This window comes from Gracilinanus agilis, chromosome 4, assembly GCF_016433145.1.
Source record: "Gracilinanus agilis isolate LMUSP501 chromosome 4, AgileGrace, whole genome shotgun sequence".
Lineage (NCBI taxonomy): Eukaryota > Metazoa > Chordata > Mammalia > Didelphimorphia > Didelphidae > Gracilinanus > Gracilinanus agilis.
The window spans coordinates 209508367-209528339 of NC_058133.1; the positions used below are offsets into that span (position 1 = coordinate 209508367).

Sequence of the window (19973 nt, forward strand, 5' to 3'; positions counted from 1 at the left end):
CTCATGAGAGACTTGGAAGATTAATGAAGCCTACCCCACCTTTCATTTCCCCTTCTTCTGGTCTTCTGTGGTTGGGTCCCACTTAAACCCTTTTAGGGCTATTAAAACAGAAATTTACAACAGCCATACTCAGCAAAATTTCTTGTATCCCTCGCTCTGGCACCATCCTCATCTAGATCCTTTCATCAGGTGGCTCTGCCATCTAGGGCAATCAAGGTAAGACCTTGTCCCCAAATCCCTTTGCCTTTTTTTTTTTTTTTTTTTTTTTTTTTTTGTGGGGGCAAAGTAGTACAGGATGAGCTAATATGGACTGGTTGTGATGAGGATATGCATTTCCTATCTTATGTTGCCTATTGACCCAAAGACCTGCCTCTCAATCTGAACAGTCCTGTTTCTATTAGGGTACCACTATCCTTCCAGTCTCCCAGACTCTTTCACTGCAATATTGTTGACACCTCAATTCAACTTAATCGGGTTCTTTTCAAAGTTCCTAATGATGTCTTAATTGCCAAATTTGAAGGACTTTTCCCAGTCATTATTCTTGACATTTCTGCAGCATTTTACATAGCTGACTACACTTTTTCCTTGATTACACTTTAAGAGATACTTAATCCGGGGGAAAGTGATAGGATTAGAAGAAAGGACTTTATATTACCTGATTATATATATATAAATATAAACTAGGAAAGCAATCTGACTACAGTAATCTCTTCCCACTTCCCCAGATTCTTCTAAACTGGGAAGCTTGCCTTCTGTCTTAGATCATCAAAGCAATAAATGATGTAGCATGGACTAGTTACTGGGGCTCAGAGCTAATGACTTAATCAAGTCAGTAAGAAGTATCAGAAAAAGTGTCAGAAAGTCTTAAAGCTGAAGGGCCCAACAGAAGTTGGTGCTAGGGTGCCCCTTGACTTTCCTGCTTTTTCCCCCTAGGATCTGTACACTAGTACTTCCCCTAACTCCTTTCCCTCTTCAGGAAGGAGCCCAGAGTCATGATGCACTATGATCATTAGACCTACTTTCCATTTCCTAGTATTTGTGGGTGGGCCCTTTCAGCTCCCTGGGATCCACTGGGCCTTACCACCTACCCCTGGGTATTGCTATTTGGCCTGCCCTTACAATCTAAGGATCCTTGGGCCTGGTCATCTGCTCTGATGATGCTCCTTTATGCATTGTTGTCTTCTTCAGGTGGAATGTGAGTTTCTTTAGAGATCAGGGAATGTATTGATTTTCTATTTGTGTCTGAAGCAATTAGTAGTATAGTGCTTGTCTCTTAATGTTTTCTTAATTCCTCAAAAAAAATAAAAAGGAAGAAAAACAAGATACTCTCTCCTTTCTGAAAATGATCTAGATGTGTTATCTATTTAAAAATTCTTATAATGGGGGTGGGGGTTGAGGGTTAGGGGAGTGGATTGAGAACCAGGCCTAGAGACAGGAGGTCCTAGGTTCAAATCTGACCTCCGACACTCCCTAGCTGTGTGACCCTGGGCAAGTCACTTAACCCCCATTGTCTACTCTTACCACTCTTCTGCCTTTGAGCCAATACACAGTATTGACTCCCAAGATGGAAGGTGAGGGTTTAAAAAAAACAAACCAAAAAAAACCTCTTGTAAGGAAATAAAAAGTCATGACACTGTAACAAATATAAGGCTGCCATAGGTTGGGGTTAATAGGAGTGACCACATGAAAATTTTAGTTAGGCATATAAACTTAATTCTCATGTAAAGCTGAGAGACTGCTTGGCTGAGCCCACAGAGGCTAGGGTACTCACCCCTCATGTATCCTCTGCTGTATTATTTTACAAAGAGATAGGGGCCTTTTAGGTTTAATAGGAAGAATTCTATGTGCAGATATTGGTAAAAAAAAATACCATGTGTAAGATATACCTGATAACATAGATCCCCACCTTTCCAGGGCTTGTCTTTCCCTCCAGGGCTTATTTCTACTAGGGCTGGGGAGTCAGTTCATGTTTATATTCTTAATCTGTTTTTTTTTTTTTTAAATCCTTACCTTCCATCTTGGAATCAATACTGTGTATTGGCTACAAGGCAGAAGAGTGGTAAGGGCTAGGCAATGGGAGTCAAGTGACTTGCTCAGGGTCACACAGCTGGGAAGTGTCTGAGGTCAAATTTGAACCTAGGACCTCCCATCTCTAGGCCTGGCTCTCAATACACTGAGCTATCCAGCTGCCCCCTTTTACTCTGTTTTATGGAAATGTTATAGAATTAATATCTACCAGGGCTCTCCCTCCCCTTACCCTCAGCTCCATATAAGTTAAACTAGTTCTTTCCCTAAAAGGTATGAAAGCTACTTCAAAACTTTGAATGGTCCAGAGGGCTTAAGGCTCAAACCCATGTCTCTGTTGACTTCCAGTTATATTGACAATATGCCTTCCAGGTCATCTAAGGACAACGAAAAGCTCATCTAGATGGAGTTGCCCCCTTTAAATCTTGGGACAAAACCAAAACCACCCCAATTACCACACCCTGCCCTACCAACCAGACACATTTCCTTATGGAGCAGAGGAAGTCCCATCTCTCTAAATTAAGTGCTACAGTATCCTTGTTAAATATCCTTTTTTTTTTTTTTTAGTTTTTTTTTTTAAACCCTTAACTTCTGTGTATTGGCTCATGGGTAGAAGAGTGGTAAGGGTGGGCAATGGGGTTCAAGTGACTTGCCCAGAGTCGCACAGCTAGGAAGTGTTTGAGGTAGGAATATTTCCTTAATGAATCTTAACTGTACTTGTGACTTCCCCATGGATTTGGTATACTTTTCCTTTCTACTCTCTACCCCGAACTGAATCAAAATGTTGCTTTTTTTTTTTTCCCTCTTATTTAATCAGATCCAAGCTTTAACCCAAATCTCTATTCACTGTAGCACTAATCACACATCATGGGCTATTGGCTACCAGACTTTCTTCTATGTAAAGGGGAATACGATAACACCAATGATAAGAGAGTAGGCAAAGGGGAAGAGAACATATCATTTTGGATATAATCAAGCAAGTGCAGAGGCTGATAACTACAGAGCAAAAATTGGCTTCTCTTGCCTTTAATTCTTCTTCTTCTTCTTCTTCTTCTTCTTCTTTTTTAAACCCTTATCTTCTGTCTTAGAATTAAAATTGTGTGGTGTGTATTGGTTCTAAGGAAGAAGAGTGGCATGGGTTAGGTAATGGAGGTTAAGTAATGCTCAGCATCACTCAGCTAGAAAGTGTCTGAGGTCACATTTGAATCCAGGACCTCCTATCTCTAGGCCTGGCTCTCAATCCACTGACCCACCTACCTGCCTACCCTGTCTTAAATACTTTAAATTCCTCATGAGAACGGGGAAGGAGGGAAAAGGGCAAAACTCAGAGGTGAATAGCTAATGGGAATTGTTCCCTTCCCCAACACAGATTGGTGGAGATGAAGGTGTTTTCAACTTCAGTTGTCAGGCAGTCTCTTGGCCACACTTTTGTCCACCCAAAACAACGGTAGCAGCAGCAGTGGTAGCTATGTGACAGCCTGCTAAAGTCTTCAAAAGGAGCAGGAGAGCAAACACACTTGTTGATTCGGCATGTTTCTCAACCCTGATCTGCCTGCCTTGTTGCAAGATGGAGTCCAAGATCTTAAAGCTTACTCTCTTTAGCTCCTCTGCTCCAGAAATGCCCTTGCATACTCCCATCATAAACTGGTGGTCTCTATCTAGGATACTTTCTGATAAACTGTCTACCATCTCCCTGACAATTCAGGTACTATGCTTATATCTGCACATTTTTTAAAAATTGGAAACAATTTTCTGAACTATTTAAAAAATTTCCCAATTAAAGGTTGCAGTGGGATTTGAATCCATTTGCTAAACACAGAAAAAAAATGCAATTTGTTCTGAAGATTAATTGATATCAGGAAAGAGAAATTTGCCAGCTTAATATCATTTAAAAAACCTGTTTATGTAATTGGTGGGACTAAAAAATTAGGATCATGATTTAATAGAGGTAGTCAACAATGTGCTTCTGGCATTTGAGGCCATATATCCTTGTGAAGTATCTTTTTCAGTTATTATAGCTGTTTAGAACAAGTACCCAAAAACCTATACTCATAATGATACTTTTGAACTGCTGTGTCACAAAATGTTAAACCAAGAAGTAAATTAATCACGAAGCATATGCAGTCATAGTATCTTTTTTGGTATCCCCACTACTTAGTACAGTGCCTGCCACATAGTGAGCAGTTAAAAAAATACTTTTTGAGGGTCAGCTAGATGGCTCATTTGGATAGAGTGGAGGTCCTAGAGTCAAAACTGACCTCAGATACTTCCTAACTGTGTGACCTTGGGCAAGTCACTTAACCTCTATTGCCTAGCTCTTACCACTCTTCTGCCTTGGAACAGATACTTTTTATTGATTCTAAGACAGAAGGTAAAGGTTTTTAAAAAATGCTTATTGACTGACATCCCTTTGATTAAGATATCATTAATATTTTTAGCAAGAACAAAAAGGGGTTTTGGACCATTAGTAATGAAATATTAAAAATATTTTATTTACTCATTTTAAAATGTCTTTTTTGTGTATGTTGTATAATGTACACAATTAGTTCAGTAGTACATATATAATTATAAATAAGTAAATATATTTGTGTGTATATATATATATATATTAGAAATATGTGTTCAAATTTTTGACATGTAGCATGTGATCAGAAGAGTTTGGAGAGCTGGTCTTAAGAATCAGGATCTTAAGAACCCTGGGTTCAGGTTCCATCTCTTATACATACATACTATCTGAGTCTCAGCAAGTCACAACCTCTTAGTATCCCCAGATAGCTCACTAACACTCTGAATTGTAGAACAAGTCTTGCTTTGCATGTGCAGAGGAAGTTTTCTCATCAGGAATTCTCCATAAAAATGAAATCACAGGTCTGTTCTAAAAAAATACTTTTTATCAACTTCTATACATACATGTGTCCCTAGATAGGGAATGTAAGCTCCTTGAAAGCAGAGACCTTCATACTTTGTCTTTGTATCCCTACCACTTAGCCTAGGGCCTGGCACAGAGTAGGTGTTTAATAAATGTTTGATGATTGACTCATTCAACAAATGTGCCTCCTATGAGCAGGGCTGTGAGTGAAGGAAATATAGTAGCAGCAAACACTGGATTTGAGACAGAAGACCTAGGTTCAAAATCTCAAGGAGTCACTTTTCCTTCTTTAGGGTTCAGGGAGAGAGTTATCTTTGCACTATTTACCTCTCAAGGTTGTTGTGAAGAAAGTGTTTTGTAAACCACCAAGTTCTCACTTGCTAGTAAATATGGGATGAACAAAATAGTCTCTGCTGTTGAGGAATTTATAATCCAGTAAAAAGAAGAAAGTATGCTTTGAAGGATAATCTTTCAGGATAATCCTACTTGCTTCAGCAGACTGTATCTAGCATTATATAAGCAAGGGGGTTGAGTGGAGAGGTCTGGTAATGACAAGTGCCTTCATCATTGCTTGCCTGCTATGTACCTTGCTGCCCATTAGTCAGTATGCACTTCACCTAGCTGCCTCCTATTCAGGTACTTTTTGGGCCCACCCACCACTGACCGTACAGCAGGGCAGAAGGAACCAAAGTTAAATGCTTTGTAACTTTCTTGATGTTTACACATCTAGACACAGAAGATAATGGTTAGTAGGAATGTGGAAGCTGGGTACAAATCCATGAGAATGGAGAATTTTCTTTTTTCCAATGAACTTTAGAACTGGGAAAGTGATCAACTCCAATTTGTTCATTGTACAAGGAATAGCAACAGAAGTCAAGAGAGGGGACATTACTGGCCTAAGGTCACACAGTAACAGAACCAAGAAGAATCCAGGGTTTGATTTCCTGTCCAGGCCTTTCCCCACTGTGTGATGATCTTTTATCTTATTCAACCTTCTGCTATTATTATTAGGGGTAGAGAAGGACAGATTCTAGATTATCCCATTTTACAGACAAGGTTGACTGACTCATCCTCTTGGTGTAAGTAAGTTTAGAAAGAGAATTCTGACTAAGTCTCACATCCTGCTCAATGAGAGTCCCAAAATCCATTCTACAACTCACGAATGGGGCAAAACCTTTGCCTTTGTCCTCACTTCCCCAAATCAAGAGGGTGTCCTTACTATCCTGCCAGCTGACATGCTTCTCTCTAGGGTTGCAGCTACTGGGGTTGGCCTCTTGGGGGAGTTAATGTACCAGCTTGATCTAATCACCCAGAACGTGAAGTGAGTGGATGGTTGGGTATCTGCCATCCCTTCTGTTATCTTACAGGGCAATGAGCACACTGAAGAATGAGAGTCTCCCACCATTCTGTTCTAGGTCCTCTAGGTCTTAGTTGTGGGAGGAAAGAGAAATGAGATCCAGATTAAATGTTTTCTGCTGGAGTGGTCCTGGACCCCTGCTATGGACTCTCCAGAAGGAGAATCAGGGTATTTCTAGATCTTTTGAGGGAGTGGGTCAAAAACTAAATTTCCTCCCTCTTTCCTCATGTCACCTTCTCCCACCTTCCAGAGCTTTCTACCATACAAGGTGAATCTCTATCCTTGGTCCTTATTTTGCTCTGGAATCCTCACCCTATGGGGAAGGGAGTGGGTAGTGTGTGGAGTGGAATTGGGGAAGAAAGAGATCAATGACCTAGGGTTTGGGGGTCACAGAAAGAGACCTTTGTGGAAGTAAACAATGATTTTAGGGATTTGTTTTTTCATTAGGCCTTTGGGCTGCCCACCTTTCAGTCATGTCTGACTCTTCATGACCCTGTGGACCATACTGTCTGGGGTTTTCTTGGCAAAGATTCTGAAGTGGTTTACCATTTCCTTCTCCAGTGGATTAAGGCAAACATAGATTAAATGACTTACTTAATGTCACACAGTTAGTAAGTAGCTGAGGCCAGATTTGAACTCAGGTCTTCCTGACTTCAGTCCCAGCACTTTATCCAATGAGCCACCTAACTGCCTCCTACCCTTACAGAGGAAGGGGCCACAAAAAAACCCTTAAGGCCTCATATTTAGCAGCAAATGTATGTGCCTGCTGGTGAGCACCAGACTCCTACCCTGCTCTGTTGTTAGGCCACAAGCTCCTGGAGATTTCCTTGTTCTTTCTGACAGTTTTTCACTTATCTTTTATACTCCCCATGATGGCTAGGACAACACCTGGCACACAGTGGGCACTTGACAGATATCCTGTGAATGTGAATTCCCCTATGCCTTAACAAGGTTAAATAGTTCAACATAAGGACCTGAGGCATCCCTGTCTTGTAGCACAGGGGATAGGTGAGATTTTTAGCACAGGGAAGCAGGGAGGTCAAGAGCAGGCCCTGTATTCACTCCACAATTAAAAGTGGGTGCTGATATGATGAGGAGAGAGGGGGTGCCAATGAGGGCACTGACTCACCCCTGCTGGGCAGAGGGCCATGACACTCCAGCCATGCCTGCATAAAGCAGGACAGACCATAAGTTCAGGTCATGCAAAGAAAATCAATTCTTAAAGGTCCCTGAGAAAACTTCTTTCTGGAAACTCAATCCAGTCAAATCAACAACAAAATTCCTCCCAGATTGCTTCTGCCAAGTGGAGAAAAAAAAAAAGGAAGGGGCGGGGTAAGGGGAATAAAACTTACCCCACACCTATTTTCTGTGCTTCATTAATTCACTTCATTAGTTCAAAGAGTTTTATAGCCAGCTGCTCCAGGAAACAATGTCCTTGTGTGTAATTCAAACATACTGTTTTTCTTGGTCTTTGCTGCTAGAACAAGTCTGGTTCCCTCTGCCCAGGACTGCCCTTAGCCTTTGCTAGTCCTCTCTTAGATGGACCTTGCTGCTCCTTCCCATGGGATGAGAGAGGCAGGGGACTGGGAAAAGACACAGCAAGTTCCTCTTTCTGATCCCCTCAAGGCGCATAGGGTCAGGGGTTCGTGGGCCATTCTGATCATAGGTTAAGAGAGCTCACAAGAGGCTAGTGCTTCACTGGGCCTTGAGTGGAGAGAGACCAGAGAGATAAGAGTAAAACAAGTGAAGTAGCACACAGGAGGCCCTAGTGTCAGGAAGAACTTCTGGCCTATGGACCCTAGAGCTCCTTGGCTCAGACACTTGTCACATATGTCACATATGTGACAGCTTGGGGTGGCTGAGGCACAGGGTCCTCTGTGCTTCTCAGGTTGAGGTCCTTTTCCAGAGTAATTGTCTCCTCGGTTCTGTCCATCTCCTTCTCCTTCTTCTTCAGGGTAAAGAAGCTGAGACCCAAAAACAATGCAGCTGAGATGAGGAAGAAACTGGACATGTAGAAAAGGTAGCTGTATTTGCCAGTAGTGTCCAAAAGTAGACCTGCAGGGGTGAGGAAAGCCAGGTTGAGTGAGGCAAGGGATGCAGGGACCTCAGGAGCTATTTCTGAGGCTCCTCTTCTCCAATAGACTCCTAAGTCATGATGAAAAATCACATAACTGTCATAACACTTTCTTGTTTACAAAGTGTGATCCTTACCACAAACCCTGGGAAGTGGCCAACACAAGTAACATTATCACCATTTTATAGTTGAGGAAATAGAGTTTGCCCTAGGTCATATAGCTAATAAAACCATCCAGACAAGGCTTGGATCCAGGTCTTTGGGCTCCAAATGTCATGTTTTCCTACTGTATCATCTACTTACTGAGGCCTAGAGAGATTAAGGGGCAGCAGGATGGCACAGTGGCTAGAGCACCAGACTTGGAGTCAGGAAGACCCGAATCCAAATGAGACCTCAGATACTTAACTAGCTATGTAATCCTGGTCAAGTCACTTAACTCTGTCTGCCTTAGTTTTTTCATCTGTAAAATGAGCTGGAGAGGAAATGGCAAACCACTCTAGTGTCTTTGCCAAGAAAACTCCACATGGGATCATGAAGAGTTGGACACAACTGAATAACAATAATAAGAGAGATTAAGTGATTTGTGTGGGATTATAGAGATAATAAGTAACAGAACCAAATCCAATTTTATTTCCATAACACCACACTTATCTATGCCCTCTTCTCTCCTCCCAGGGTAGGCTTCCTTTCCCAAATATCAGCCCCAGCCTCCTTCCCCAACTGTTAACCTCCCTATCCTCACCAGCCAGTGGAGGAGATATAAGGACTGGGATACTCTCAAGGATGGTGAAGAGGCCCAGGGCACTGGAGAATCTGTCCATGGGCACTATATCCATGAGCACCTGGAACATCAGAGCTCCAATGCCACTCATGGAGATGCTGTACACCAAGCAGTAGAAAACCAGCACAGAGAAGTCAGCTGAGATGACACAAATGAGGTTGCAAAGCCCATTGAGTAAGACAGCCAGGATGAAAAAGTACACACGGTGACCAGCAAACTTTGACCGGCCAGCTATCACCCCAGTTATGGGCCTCAGAAATATGTTGCTGAAGCCAATAATGGAGATGAGCCAAGCAGCCTTGTCTTCTTCCACATTGTGGCTCAGAGCAAATGGCACCAGGAAGATGTGGGGCACTGTGAAGCCCATCAGCATCCATACTGCACCCAGGGTATAGAAGCGGTAGCCCTGGTTCTGGAGGAAGACATCAAAGGCCAGACGTCGTTGCAAAATCTGACCGCAAGTCAATAGCCAACCCTGTGCAGGGACTTTGTCGGATGGAGGACCGATTGACTCAGTCTTAGGAGACACAGGCCTCATGATGGCCCCGCAGATGCAGCAATGAAGGAAGACCCCACCAAATATCAAGAAGGTGCCTCTCCATCCAAAGACCTCCAGGAGGTATCGTGAAAGCTGGGGCCAGAGCGTGGTGCCAATGGAGACACCAGCCGAGGCCAGTGCATTGGCCTGTGTCCGGTGGTAGGAGAAGTAGTGTCCCAATACTGTGATGCCTCCCTGAAAGCTGAAAGACATGCCCAGGCCTGCAGTGGAAGGAAGGGGGAAGGAAGAGATGCCATCTCAGTGATCCATCTAGTCGAAATCTCTTAAAGCTTTGATGAGAGTTGAGGTCCATTCCCCACACCCTTAAGGTAGCAGTTTTGCCCCTTTCTCCACCCACTTATCTAGTTCAGTTAGACATGGCTTGGTCTAGCCCCGACGGAGACTGCCACTGGGGAATAAGCCAGAATAGCATATCACCCCTACTTTCAAACAGCCTACCCATCTATTTTTCACCCCAACCGTACTTTTCAGATCTTGTCTTCCCTTCCATCTCCTCTAAGCCCCCATCCCACCAAATCCCAGCCTTAGAAAGTTAGGGGGAAGAAAGGAGGGAAGCTAATGGCTATCACCTGTGATGAATCCGGCTGTGATGTAGAGCTGGCTAAGGGAGTAGGAGAAGGAGCTGGCCACCATGCCTAAGCTGGCCAGGACTCCCCCTAGCATCACTGTCACACGGCAGCCAAAGTGCTCCACCAGTATACTGCAAATGGGCCCTGGGTGGGACGAGACCAGAAAGAAAGAGAGTGGGACAGGTTAGGGATGGGGCTAGAGGGAGAGCCTGTAGTCCTGGAGAATAGCATATTAGGACATATTTGGATCAAAGGGAGCTCCTCCATCCCATTCCATTCCATAGAATCATACAAGCTCCAAGTTGAAAGGAATCTCAGAGTCTAATGTTTTTCTGAACAGAAATCTTTTCTGCAACATTTCTGAAAGGACATATTTGGATCAAAGGGAGCTCCTCCATCCTGTCCCATCCCATAGGATTATACCAGCTCCAAGTAGAAAGAAATCTAATGTTTTTCCTGAACATTCCTGAAAGTCATACAGTCATACATTGAAGTCATACAATGCCTCTTGGGATGCTGAACATACCACCTTCTACCATGAAGCAGCTAAGTGGTACAGGGGATAGAGTGCAGAACATGGAGTCAGGAAGAGCTTCATATACTTTCTAGTTTTGTGACCCCGGTCAAGTCAACTAACCTCTCCCTGCCTCAGTTTCTTCATCTGTATAATGAGGATGCCTACTTCACAGGGTTGTTGTACGGATAAAATGAGTAAAGCTTTTTGCAACCCTTAATAGTGCTATGGGAATGCTGATTTTTATTGTTGTTATTATTTTTGTTGTTCTACAACTCTATTTGTTAGGAAGTTTTTTCCTTATGCAAAGCCTAAAGCTGCCTCTCTGCAGCTGCTTCTAGTTCTGCCCTCGAAGGTTATCTCAGGCTTCCCAGGTCTTTTGTCCTAAGTGGCTGATTAGGTTGCATGGAGTTAATGATTAAAAAGGTATATGTAGGTGGTAGCCCTCAGAAATGGAACTCTGGAACAAGGATTGGTTAAATGAATTAAGGTATGCTGGAAGGGAAATCTTCCAACCTATTCTTGTATCCATTTTTTTCCTACCCAGAGGGGGCATGGACCCACATAGACCACAACCCAAGACATAGATGTCTGGAAATGAACTATTCCAAGTGGTCTGCCACCGAGCATCTAACCAGGACAGCACTTCCAACCTCACCCACTCCCAGACCTCTGATTAACTTTCATCCCAGTTCCTGTGCTCAGAATGACTCAGGGGTTTCTCAAATGTCACCTTTCCAAGTGACCTGGCAAAGTGAGAAGGAAAGTATAGGAATGAGCTTAGAGGTTAGGGTTAGAGATGAGTGGGAATGTAGATGTGAATGCAAGTATATAAGTAAGAAGGCACGGGCATGTGTAATGGGTGGATATGATGATATGGGCAAATGTGTTTATAATCTTATGTGATTATAGGAGAGAAGAGGGATGTCAGTATGTACATATAGAGAGTCCAAGAGCTAGAATCAAAAATCTGAGATTTGGGTCTGTAATTTACTAGCTATATGTCCTTGGGGAAGTCAGTTAAAACTCCCTGCACCACCTCAGTTTCCTCATCTGTTAAATGGGAAGGATAATACTTCACAGGATGGTTCACAGTAAGAATTAAATTATAAAATGAATGGAAACCTCTGTAAAAGTAAAGAGCTGCCTGACAGCCTTGGTAGCAATATGAATTTGTCCAAACATTCTAGAAAGCAATATGTAAATAGGCTAAATTACTGAAATGCCAACATCCTTAGACCCAGAGATCTCAACACTAGACATATACCTTCAAGGAGGTTAGTGATAAAGAGAAAAGTCTTATATATGCCAAAATACAAACGGCAGCACTTTTTATAGTAGCAAAGAACTAGAAACAAAGGAGATGGCCATGAGGCCAAAAAAGTTGAGGGGCATGAATGTAATGGATTTGTGATGAATATAGAGAAACACCTGGAAGACTTATAAGATGAACTGATAGAGAGTACAAGAACCAGGAAAACAATGACTACAACAAGGTAAATGGGAAAAAAAAAATCATGATGAGGTTAAAATTGAATGCTGTGGGGGGCAGCTGGATGGCTCAGTGGATTGAGAGTCAGGCCTAGAAACAGGAGGTCATGGGTTCAAATCTGGCCTCAGACACTTCCTAGCTGTGTGACCCTGGGCAAGTCACTTAACCCCCATTGCCTAGCCTTGTAACAAATAAAATTAATATAGAAGGATATGTACATATAAAAGATATTAGGGTTTTTAAAAAAATTGAATGCTGTGAATGTATATGACCAGGCTTCACTGCAAAGAAGACCTATAAGAATTTACCTATTTCCTTGAGATAGGGAATTATGGATATGGAACACTGTCCATAATTTCCAGTTTAGTTCATGTGCTGATTAATTTAACAGAACCAAATTTTTTTCTTTTTTTTTATTCTTTATTATAAAAAGATCTCTTTGCCAGGAGGAGGAAGATTGAGAAATATAGATTATAAAAATGAAAGATTAAGTAAAACCATAAAAAATAAAAACTTAAAAGTATTCAGTAAAAATAAGTTTAAAAACCTAAAGATTCAGTAGAAATTTAAAGCATTACATAAATGTGAGCTCTTATTAAGGGGTACCAAAAAGAATGTGTATAAGTTGAGGAATACATATGGATGGAAGTATAGGGTGGGCAACTAATAACCCTGTGCTGTAGATATACAAAGGCTAGTATGTATCCAGAGAGTTGAATATGTATTTCTGGGGGCAGAGAAATAAGTAAATTTGAGTTGGTTTGTTCTTCACTCATCCCTTCAACATTCTACTAATATTTCTTAAGTGTCTATTACGTTCTGGGCATAAGCACTAGAAATAAAAAGACAAAAATGAACCCCTGGCTCTCTAAGATACATATCTGATTAGGATGTGAGGAAAGGAAAAAGCATTTACTTAATTTTTTTTTTTTTAAGGCAGAAGGGCTGCCCAGGGTCATGTAGCTAGGAAGTATCTGAGGCCACTTTTGAACCCAGGATTATCTCCAGGCCTGGGTCTTTATCCTGAGCCACCTACCTGCCTCCTAGAATAAACATTTATTAAGAACCAACTCCAAGCCTAGCATTGTGCTAATATTTTCTCAGTTGATCCTCACAACAACCCTGTAAAGGAGGTGCTATTATAACCTCAATTTATAGGAAACTAAGGTAGGCAGAGGCTAAGTGACTTGTCCAGGGTCCCACAACTAAGTGTCCAAGGTACAATTTTGATCCCTGTCTTCCTGATTCCAAGTTCAGTATTCTATAGATTGTGCTCTGTGATGTATGTATTTAAGGTTTTTAAGGAAACATCAATATATATATATATATATATATATATATATGTTAGAGTCTCTTAATATGAAGTTAGTATATGCTAGGCGTAGGGTTTGAGGGGCAGCTAAGTAGCCCAATAGTCTGAGCATCCTAACTGGAGAACAGAGGTTCAAATCTGACCTCAGATACTTTCTAGCTGTGTGACCCTGGGCAAGTCACTTAACCCCAATTTTGCCTAGTCCTTATTGCTCTTCTGCCTTAGAATCAATACCTAGTATGGCTTCTAAGATGGAAGTTAAGGGTTAAAAAAAAAAAAAGAAGTAGGGCTTCAATGAAGGATTTGCTGACCCTCGGTCTACTGTCCCAGCTACCATCCCTTCTTCTCTTGCCAGGAGACTCCCAGGACTAGGGTCTTTACTCTAGCGGCTGGAGGTTGGGCCAAGGACAGGCAGTCTCTGTTCCCTTCTCTGTGCCAGCTCTGGTAATCTACCTTGCCACAACAAATCTCATGAGAAAGCAAGGAAAAAAACATTTCCTGATGATTGGAAGACAGCTGGGGGAACCAGCAGAGTGTGCTGGGAGCCATGAGAGAGGGAGAAAAAAGGGAGGGAGAGGAAACTTGAACCAGTCTCAGTTATCTTCCCCGTTCTTCCTATCTAGGCATATGCTGAATGTGCAGATAGGGGAGGGAGTGGTGGCAGTGAAAGAAGCCCAGTCCAATGGATTGGAAGAGGATTTCCATCCCTCTCAGGCACTCTGAAGATCCTGGCTTCTTGCCCTGCTCTTCCCTGAAAGAACTCCTGGAATTGGTTGGAGTCAGGAATAAGGCAACCCATTCTAGGAGGAGGTTAGTCACTCAGAAAAGGGCTGAAACCAATATCCTTGCCAGGAAGCAGCTATTGAGGTAACCTCTTAGGACCACCCGGGAAAAGGACAGCTCCAGGAAATGCTGAATCAGGGTCCAAGGGGGAGAAATGGTTTATATTTGTAATAATTTACACAAATATACTATAGAGTTATGAGAGGCGGTCTATCATAATGAACAGTGAGTTTCCCAAGGGGCAGCTAGAGAGCACAGTGGGTAAAGAGTCAGGCTTAGAGTTGGGAAATCCTGGGTTCAAAGCTGACTTCAGAAACTTCCTAGCTGTATGACCCTGGGCAAGTCACTTAACCCCAATTGCCTGGTTCTTAATTTTCTTCTGTCTTGGAATCTATACTTAGCAAGAAGGTAAGAGTTTTAAATTCAAAACAAAACAAAAACAATGAGTTGTCCTCACATCCAGGAAGACCTGTGTTCTTTCTAGTCTTGCCTCTGGCATATACAGGTCAGTCATTTAACATCTCATTGGTTTAGGCAACTCTAAGGCTATCATTTGCAGAGACGGTTCTGATCTGCATTGGTAGAAGCAATTTTTTTCATGTGGGAGTGAATGAAATCATCATTAAATGCCTTCTATATCATTTTATTTGATCCTGAGAAGAGTTCTGTAAGGTAGATAAAACCAAATATAGGGGGCAGCTGGGTAGCTCAGTAGATTGAGAGCCAGGCCTAGAGACGGGAGGTCCTGGGTTCAAATTTGACCTCAGATACTTCCTAGCTGTGTGACCCTGGGCAAGTCGCTTAACCCCCATTGTCTAGCTCTTATCACTCTTCTGCCTTGGAACCAATACACAGTATTGATTCTAAGGCGGAAGGCAAGGGTTAAAAAACAATTAAAAAAAAAAAAGAGCAGGCACAGATATCTCCTGACATCTACTTGTTAACTATGATGGCTCTTAATTGGCTGGTGAACTGGGAGCCCGTGAAGAGATATACCAAAGGGGCAATCCCCATCCCTAAGTGCCCCGTTCCTTCTGGCTGCTGAATGTAAAGATGATTCTCAGTTCAGAGTCTTGGGGGGCGGGTGGAGGAATGCCTTTCCCCCAGAAGGAGGAAGTGCTCTAAGCCAGTAGCCTCTTAGGGAAGCCTCTATCTGGGATGGGGTGGCCCCTTCTTTGTATCTTCTCTGCTTTGGGACGGGGCCTTGTGAACTCTCCAAAGGCAGCTGGCTCTTTCCTGGGCGCTGGGACATCAGGGTATCGGTTTCCAGAGTGGTTGGCGCAGAAATAGCAGCAGAGATACAAGTCAGCCAAGAGGGAAAGAGTGTCCCATGGAGAAAGAAAGATTTTAGGAAATAGAAGAGTTCACTTGGCCCTGAGGAGGCTGTACCCAAGAGAGATAAAATGTGAAATAGTTAATGAGTAGCTCAGTTGCAAATGGACTTAAGGGACTGTAATCATTCTATGATTCTTTATGGTTGGCATTGCTCTTTCTACGTGGGAATAAAATTGCCCGTGTCACTCCTGATTCATATTTGTTTGTATTCTGGGGATGTTTTCATCTCCTCTCAGGCCTGACTCCCCCACTGGTGAGAACCCCTTAGACTAGAGCCCAAAATAGGGTTGTCTGAGTGACTAATTGCAGAAATATATTTTGGATGATTTCATATGAATAAGTATTGTATTTCTTGCCTTCTCAATGACTAGTAGAGGGGTTTGTGGGAGAGAGAGAATTTGAAACTGAAACTAAAAATTTTTTAAATGAAAATTTAAAAAAAAATAGAGCTGTTCTTCTAAATTGAAGTGATCTCATCCATCGAAGGCCACAAAGCCAGTAAATATTTGAGCGGAATTGGGGTGCCTAGGTGGTGCAGTGGTTGGAATGCCCAGCCTGGAGTCTAGAAGACTTGTCTTCCTGCATTTAAATCTGGCCTCAGATATTTACTGGCTGTATGACCCTGGGCAAGTCACTTTAACCTTGTTTGTCTCAGTACCTCAACTGTAAAAAAATAAGCTGTAGGAGGGCAGCTGGGTGGCTCAGTGGATTGAAAGCCAGGCCTAGTAGGTCCTGGGTTCAATCTGACCTCAGATACTTCCCAGCTGTGTGACTCTGGGCAAGTCACTTAACCCCCATTGCCTAGGCCTTACCTCTCTTCTGCCTTGGAACCAATACATTGATTCTAGGACAGAAGATAAGGGTTTAAAAAAAAAGAGCTGTGGAAGGAAATGGCAAACTACTCCAGTATCTTTGCCAAGAAAACAGCAAATGGGGTCAGTCAGAGATGGACATAACTGAACAGAGGCAGGTAGGTGGTAGAGTGAATACAGAGGAAGACCCATGTTCAAAACCAGCCTCAGACACTTAACTAGTGGTGTGAACCTGGACTACTTAACTGCTACCTGCCTCAGTTTCTTCAACTGTAAAATGGAGATAAGAATAATATCTACGTTCCAGAGTTGTTGTGAAGATCAAATGAAGTCACATTTATAAATGTTTACACCTGCTACAGCAGGCAATGCATCTTTTGTTCCTTCCTCACAGTTTTCCCTCCTTTATTCCTCCAGCTCTCCAGAGAGTACAGGGAGAGCTGTGATTCTTGGCTTTGATTATCTCACATGTTCATGCGACAGTCTCTCATGTCCTCTTCCCACCATGATGAGCAATGTTCTACCTCTTCCTGGAAGGAGCTGCCTCCTCTCTGATCATAGACAGTTCTGGAAACGCTCCAAAGGGCAAGAAGATCAAAGGCTCCTGGGATCCAGGTCACAGATCTGGATCTGAATTAGAGACTATTTCATCTCAACTCAGACCTGAGACCCAAAGACATGAAGTGACTTACTCAAGGTCACACAGGTAGTAAGTGGCAGATTGAAGATCTGAACCTAGGTCTTATGACTTCCAAATTCAGTCAACTGGAGAGACTTAAGAAGGATCATACCAAGGGCAACTGGGTAGCACAGTGGAGAGAGCACCAGGCCTGGAGTTGGGAGGTCCTGGGTTCAAATCTGGCCACAGACACTTCCTAGCTGTGTGACCTTGGGCAAGTCACTTAACTCTACCTAACCCTTGCTGCTCTTCTGCTTCTATCTCAGATAGAAAGTTAAGGGATTTTTTTTGTTTGTTTTTCCTTAAAGAAAGTCAGTGGAAAGTCCAGTTCAAACACTGGATAATATATTGTGTGAAGTGCTGGATTTAGATCCTTGGTGCTTCATGTAAGAAAATGGGAAGTAGGGGGCAGCTAGGTAGCTTAGTGGATTGAGAGCCAGTCCTAGAGACGGGAGGTCCTAGGTTCAAGTCTGGCCTCAGACACTTCCCAGCTGTGTGACCCTGGGCAAGTCACTTGACCCCCATTGCCTTTAAAAAAGAAAGAAAGTAGGAAGTAACTCTTAGGACCAACTTAAAAGATTTTTTATTCCATCTCTAAATTTTTATTGAAATTTCATGTTTTTACAATATCTCATTTTTTAACATCCCTCCCTTTATAATAAAAAATAAAAGAGAAAAAAGCAATTCAGAAAAAAATAAGATTATATGCCCTTAACACTGTTGTTGTTTAGTCATTTTTAGGCCTGTTGGACTCTTTGTGACCCCATTTCGGGTTTTCTTGGCAAAAATACTGGAGTGGTTTGCCGTTTCCTTCTCCAGATCATTTTAAAGATGAGAAAACTGAGGCAAACAGGGCAAAGTGATTTGTCCAGGGTTGGTCACATAGCTAATAAGTGTCTGAGGCCAGATTTAAACTCGGGAAGATGAGTCTTCCTGATTCCAGACCCATGGTATTCCCCCTCAAAAAGAAAGGGTGAAAGGGGAGGTATCTTTGTTTGAAGATATTTTAAAATATTTTTTCTGTGAAAGGGATAAAAAGGTCTTAGGACTCTTGGCATAAAGTTTGGGAGGAGATGCAGAGTAGGAAGAGAATAAGCCTGGACTTAGGTTCAACTCTCAGCTCAAGCTACTTACTGGCTGAGTGACTCTTGGACAATTCACTTAACCTTTGAGTGAAGTTTCTTTATCTATAAAAGGGAAATTAAAGTATTCAATCTGGCAGGTGGATGGCTCAGTGGATTGAGAGCCAGGCCTATAGCTGGGAGGTCCTAGGTTCAAATCTGGCCTCAGACAAGCCCCCCATTGTCCAGCCCTTACCACTCTTCTGCCTTGGAACCAATACACAGTATTTTTTTTTTTTTTTTACACTTTTAAACCCTTAACTTCTGTGTATTGACTTATAGGTGGAAGAGTGGTAAGGGTAGGCAATGGGGGTCAAGTGACTTGCCCAGGGTCACACAGCTAGGAAGTGTCTGAGGTCAGATTTGAACCTAGGACCGCCCATCCCTAGGCCTGACTCTCAATCCACTGAGCTACCCAGCTGCCCCCAATACACAGTATTGATTCTAAGACAAAAGGTAAGGGTTTAAAAAAATAAAAATAAAGTATTCAATCTGCCAAGATTTCTAGGAAGAGCAAAGGAGATAATATATGTGGAAGTGTTCTTATAATAATAATAATAATAATAATAAAGCATCATTAACTCATTTGCAAAAGGAGTACATTGGACTAGATGGTCTCTGACATCTCTTCTTGCTCTCACATTCTGTGACTCTAAAATTCATTCCATTAATTGTGGGATGTCAGAGTGTGGCCCTACTGCTGTAAGACCTTGGACAAGTCATCAGATCTCAGGAGCACGGACTCAAATGAGCATGAAGCCCTTGACCCTTCAAGCTCATGGTCAGTGCTTCTCCATTTCCAGTCCCTCCCCCTTTCAGGGAACTCACCTCCAGCATGGAGCACTGAGATCATGATGGAGGGGAACCAGGATGTCTCACTGTTGCTGGCTTGGAAATCATGCTGGAGGTCAGTGAAGAAGATACCAATGCAAGTAGGGAAGCCCAGTGTCAGGCCCTGTGTCACCAAGGTGGCCAGCAACACCACCCAAGACCATCTGCTCTCTGCCTGCTCTTGGTACTGAGGCATTCTCCTCTCCTGCAGGAGTCACCTAGGGTCCAGAAGGAGAAAGAAGCGGGTAAGAAGCCCAATCGGCTCCCAAGCCAATGGCAATGTGGGTTGCTCGCCTTTCCTTCTGGCCACCTGCCACATTCACAGGGAGAGCCTAACCCCACACAACAGAAACCTATCCCTCCTTCTAGGCTAGTGTACAGGGCCACCCAGGCTTCTGTAGGGGGACACCGCCCTTTGAGAGGCGGCAGTGGCACTAAGCCCACAGTGACTCCCTATTTGCTTTTGACCCATTTCCTGGAACCAGGCAGGCAGGAGGAGAGGAGGGAGCGGCTGGTAGGGAGTGAGTGGGAATTGGAGTGTCTGGGTGGGGATGAAAGACAGAGAGTGAAGTATCCTTGAGGCCAGGTGCCTGAACCTTAGAGAAGGCTACTTTCTCTACTCATCTCTTTCTCAAAAGTTTGGAGCTGAAAAGGAAATCATGGCCCACCCCATCATTAACTGAGAAGGCAAACGAGGAGGGCTTTGCTTCCTAGGGGACCAGTTATAAGAGAGGAGAGCCATCCCACTATCCCCAGCAGAAAGCCACAAGGAGAATGGCACACTCACTCACTCACCTACCCCCCATCTCTAGCCCACAAGGCGCCCCAGAAAAAAATGTTAAAAGGTCTCTCTTTATGCT

At 42.9% G+C, this 19973-nt stretch overlaps 1 protein-coding gene across 1 annotated transcript in view; it reads right to left on the reverse strand.

Annotated features, from left to right (window-relative positions):
* Positions 1-3101: 3101 nt before the first annotated feature.
* Positions 3102-19973, reverse strand: part of SLC16A5 (solute carrier family 16 member 5) — a 28380-nt gene continuing 11508 nt past the window's right edge. Inside the window, exons 2-6 of the mRNA XM_044672724.1 lie at positions 19111-19331; positions 10235-10378; positions 9068-9865; positions 7604-8306; positions 3102-3141 (exon numbers count right to left, since the gene is read on the reverse strand). Of these exons, the coding sequence (XP_044528659.1) occupies positions 8065-8306; positions 9068-9865; positions 10235-10378; positions 19111-19309 (1383 nt within the window). The 5' untranslated portion in view covers positions 19310-19331 and the 3' untranslated portion in view covers positions 3102-3141; positions 7604-8064. The remainder of the gene's footprint in view (positions 3142-7603; positions 8307-9067; positions 9866-10234; positions 10379-19110; positions 19332-19973) is intronic.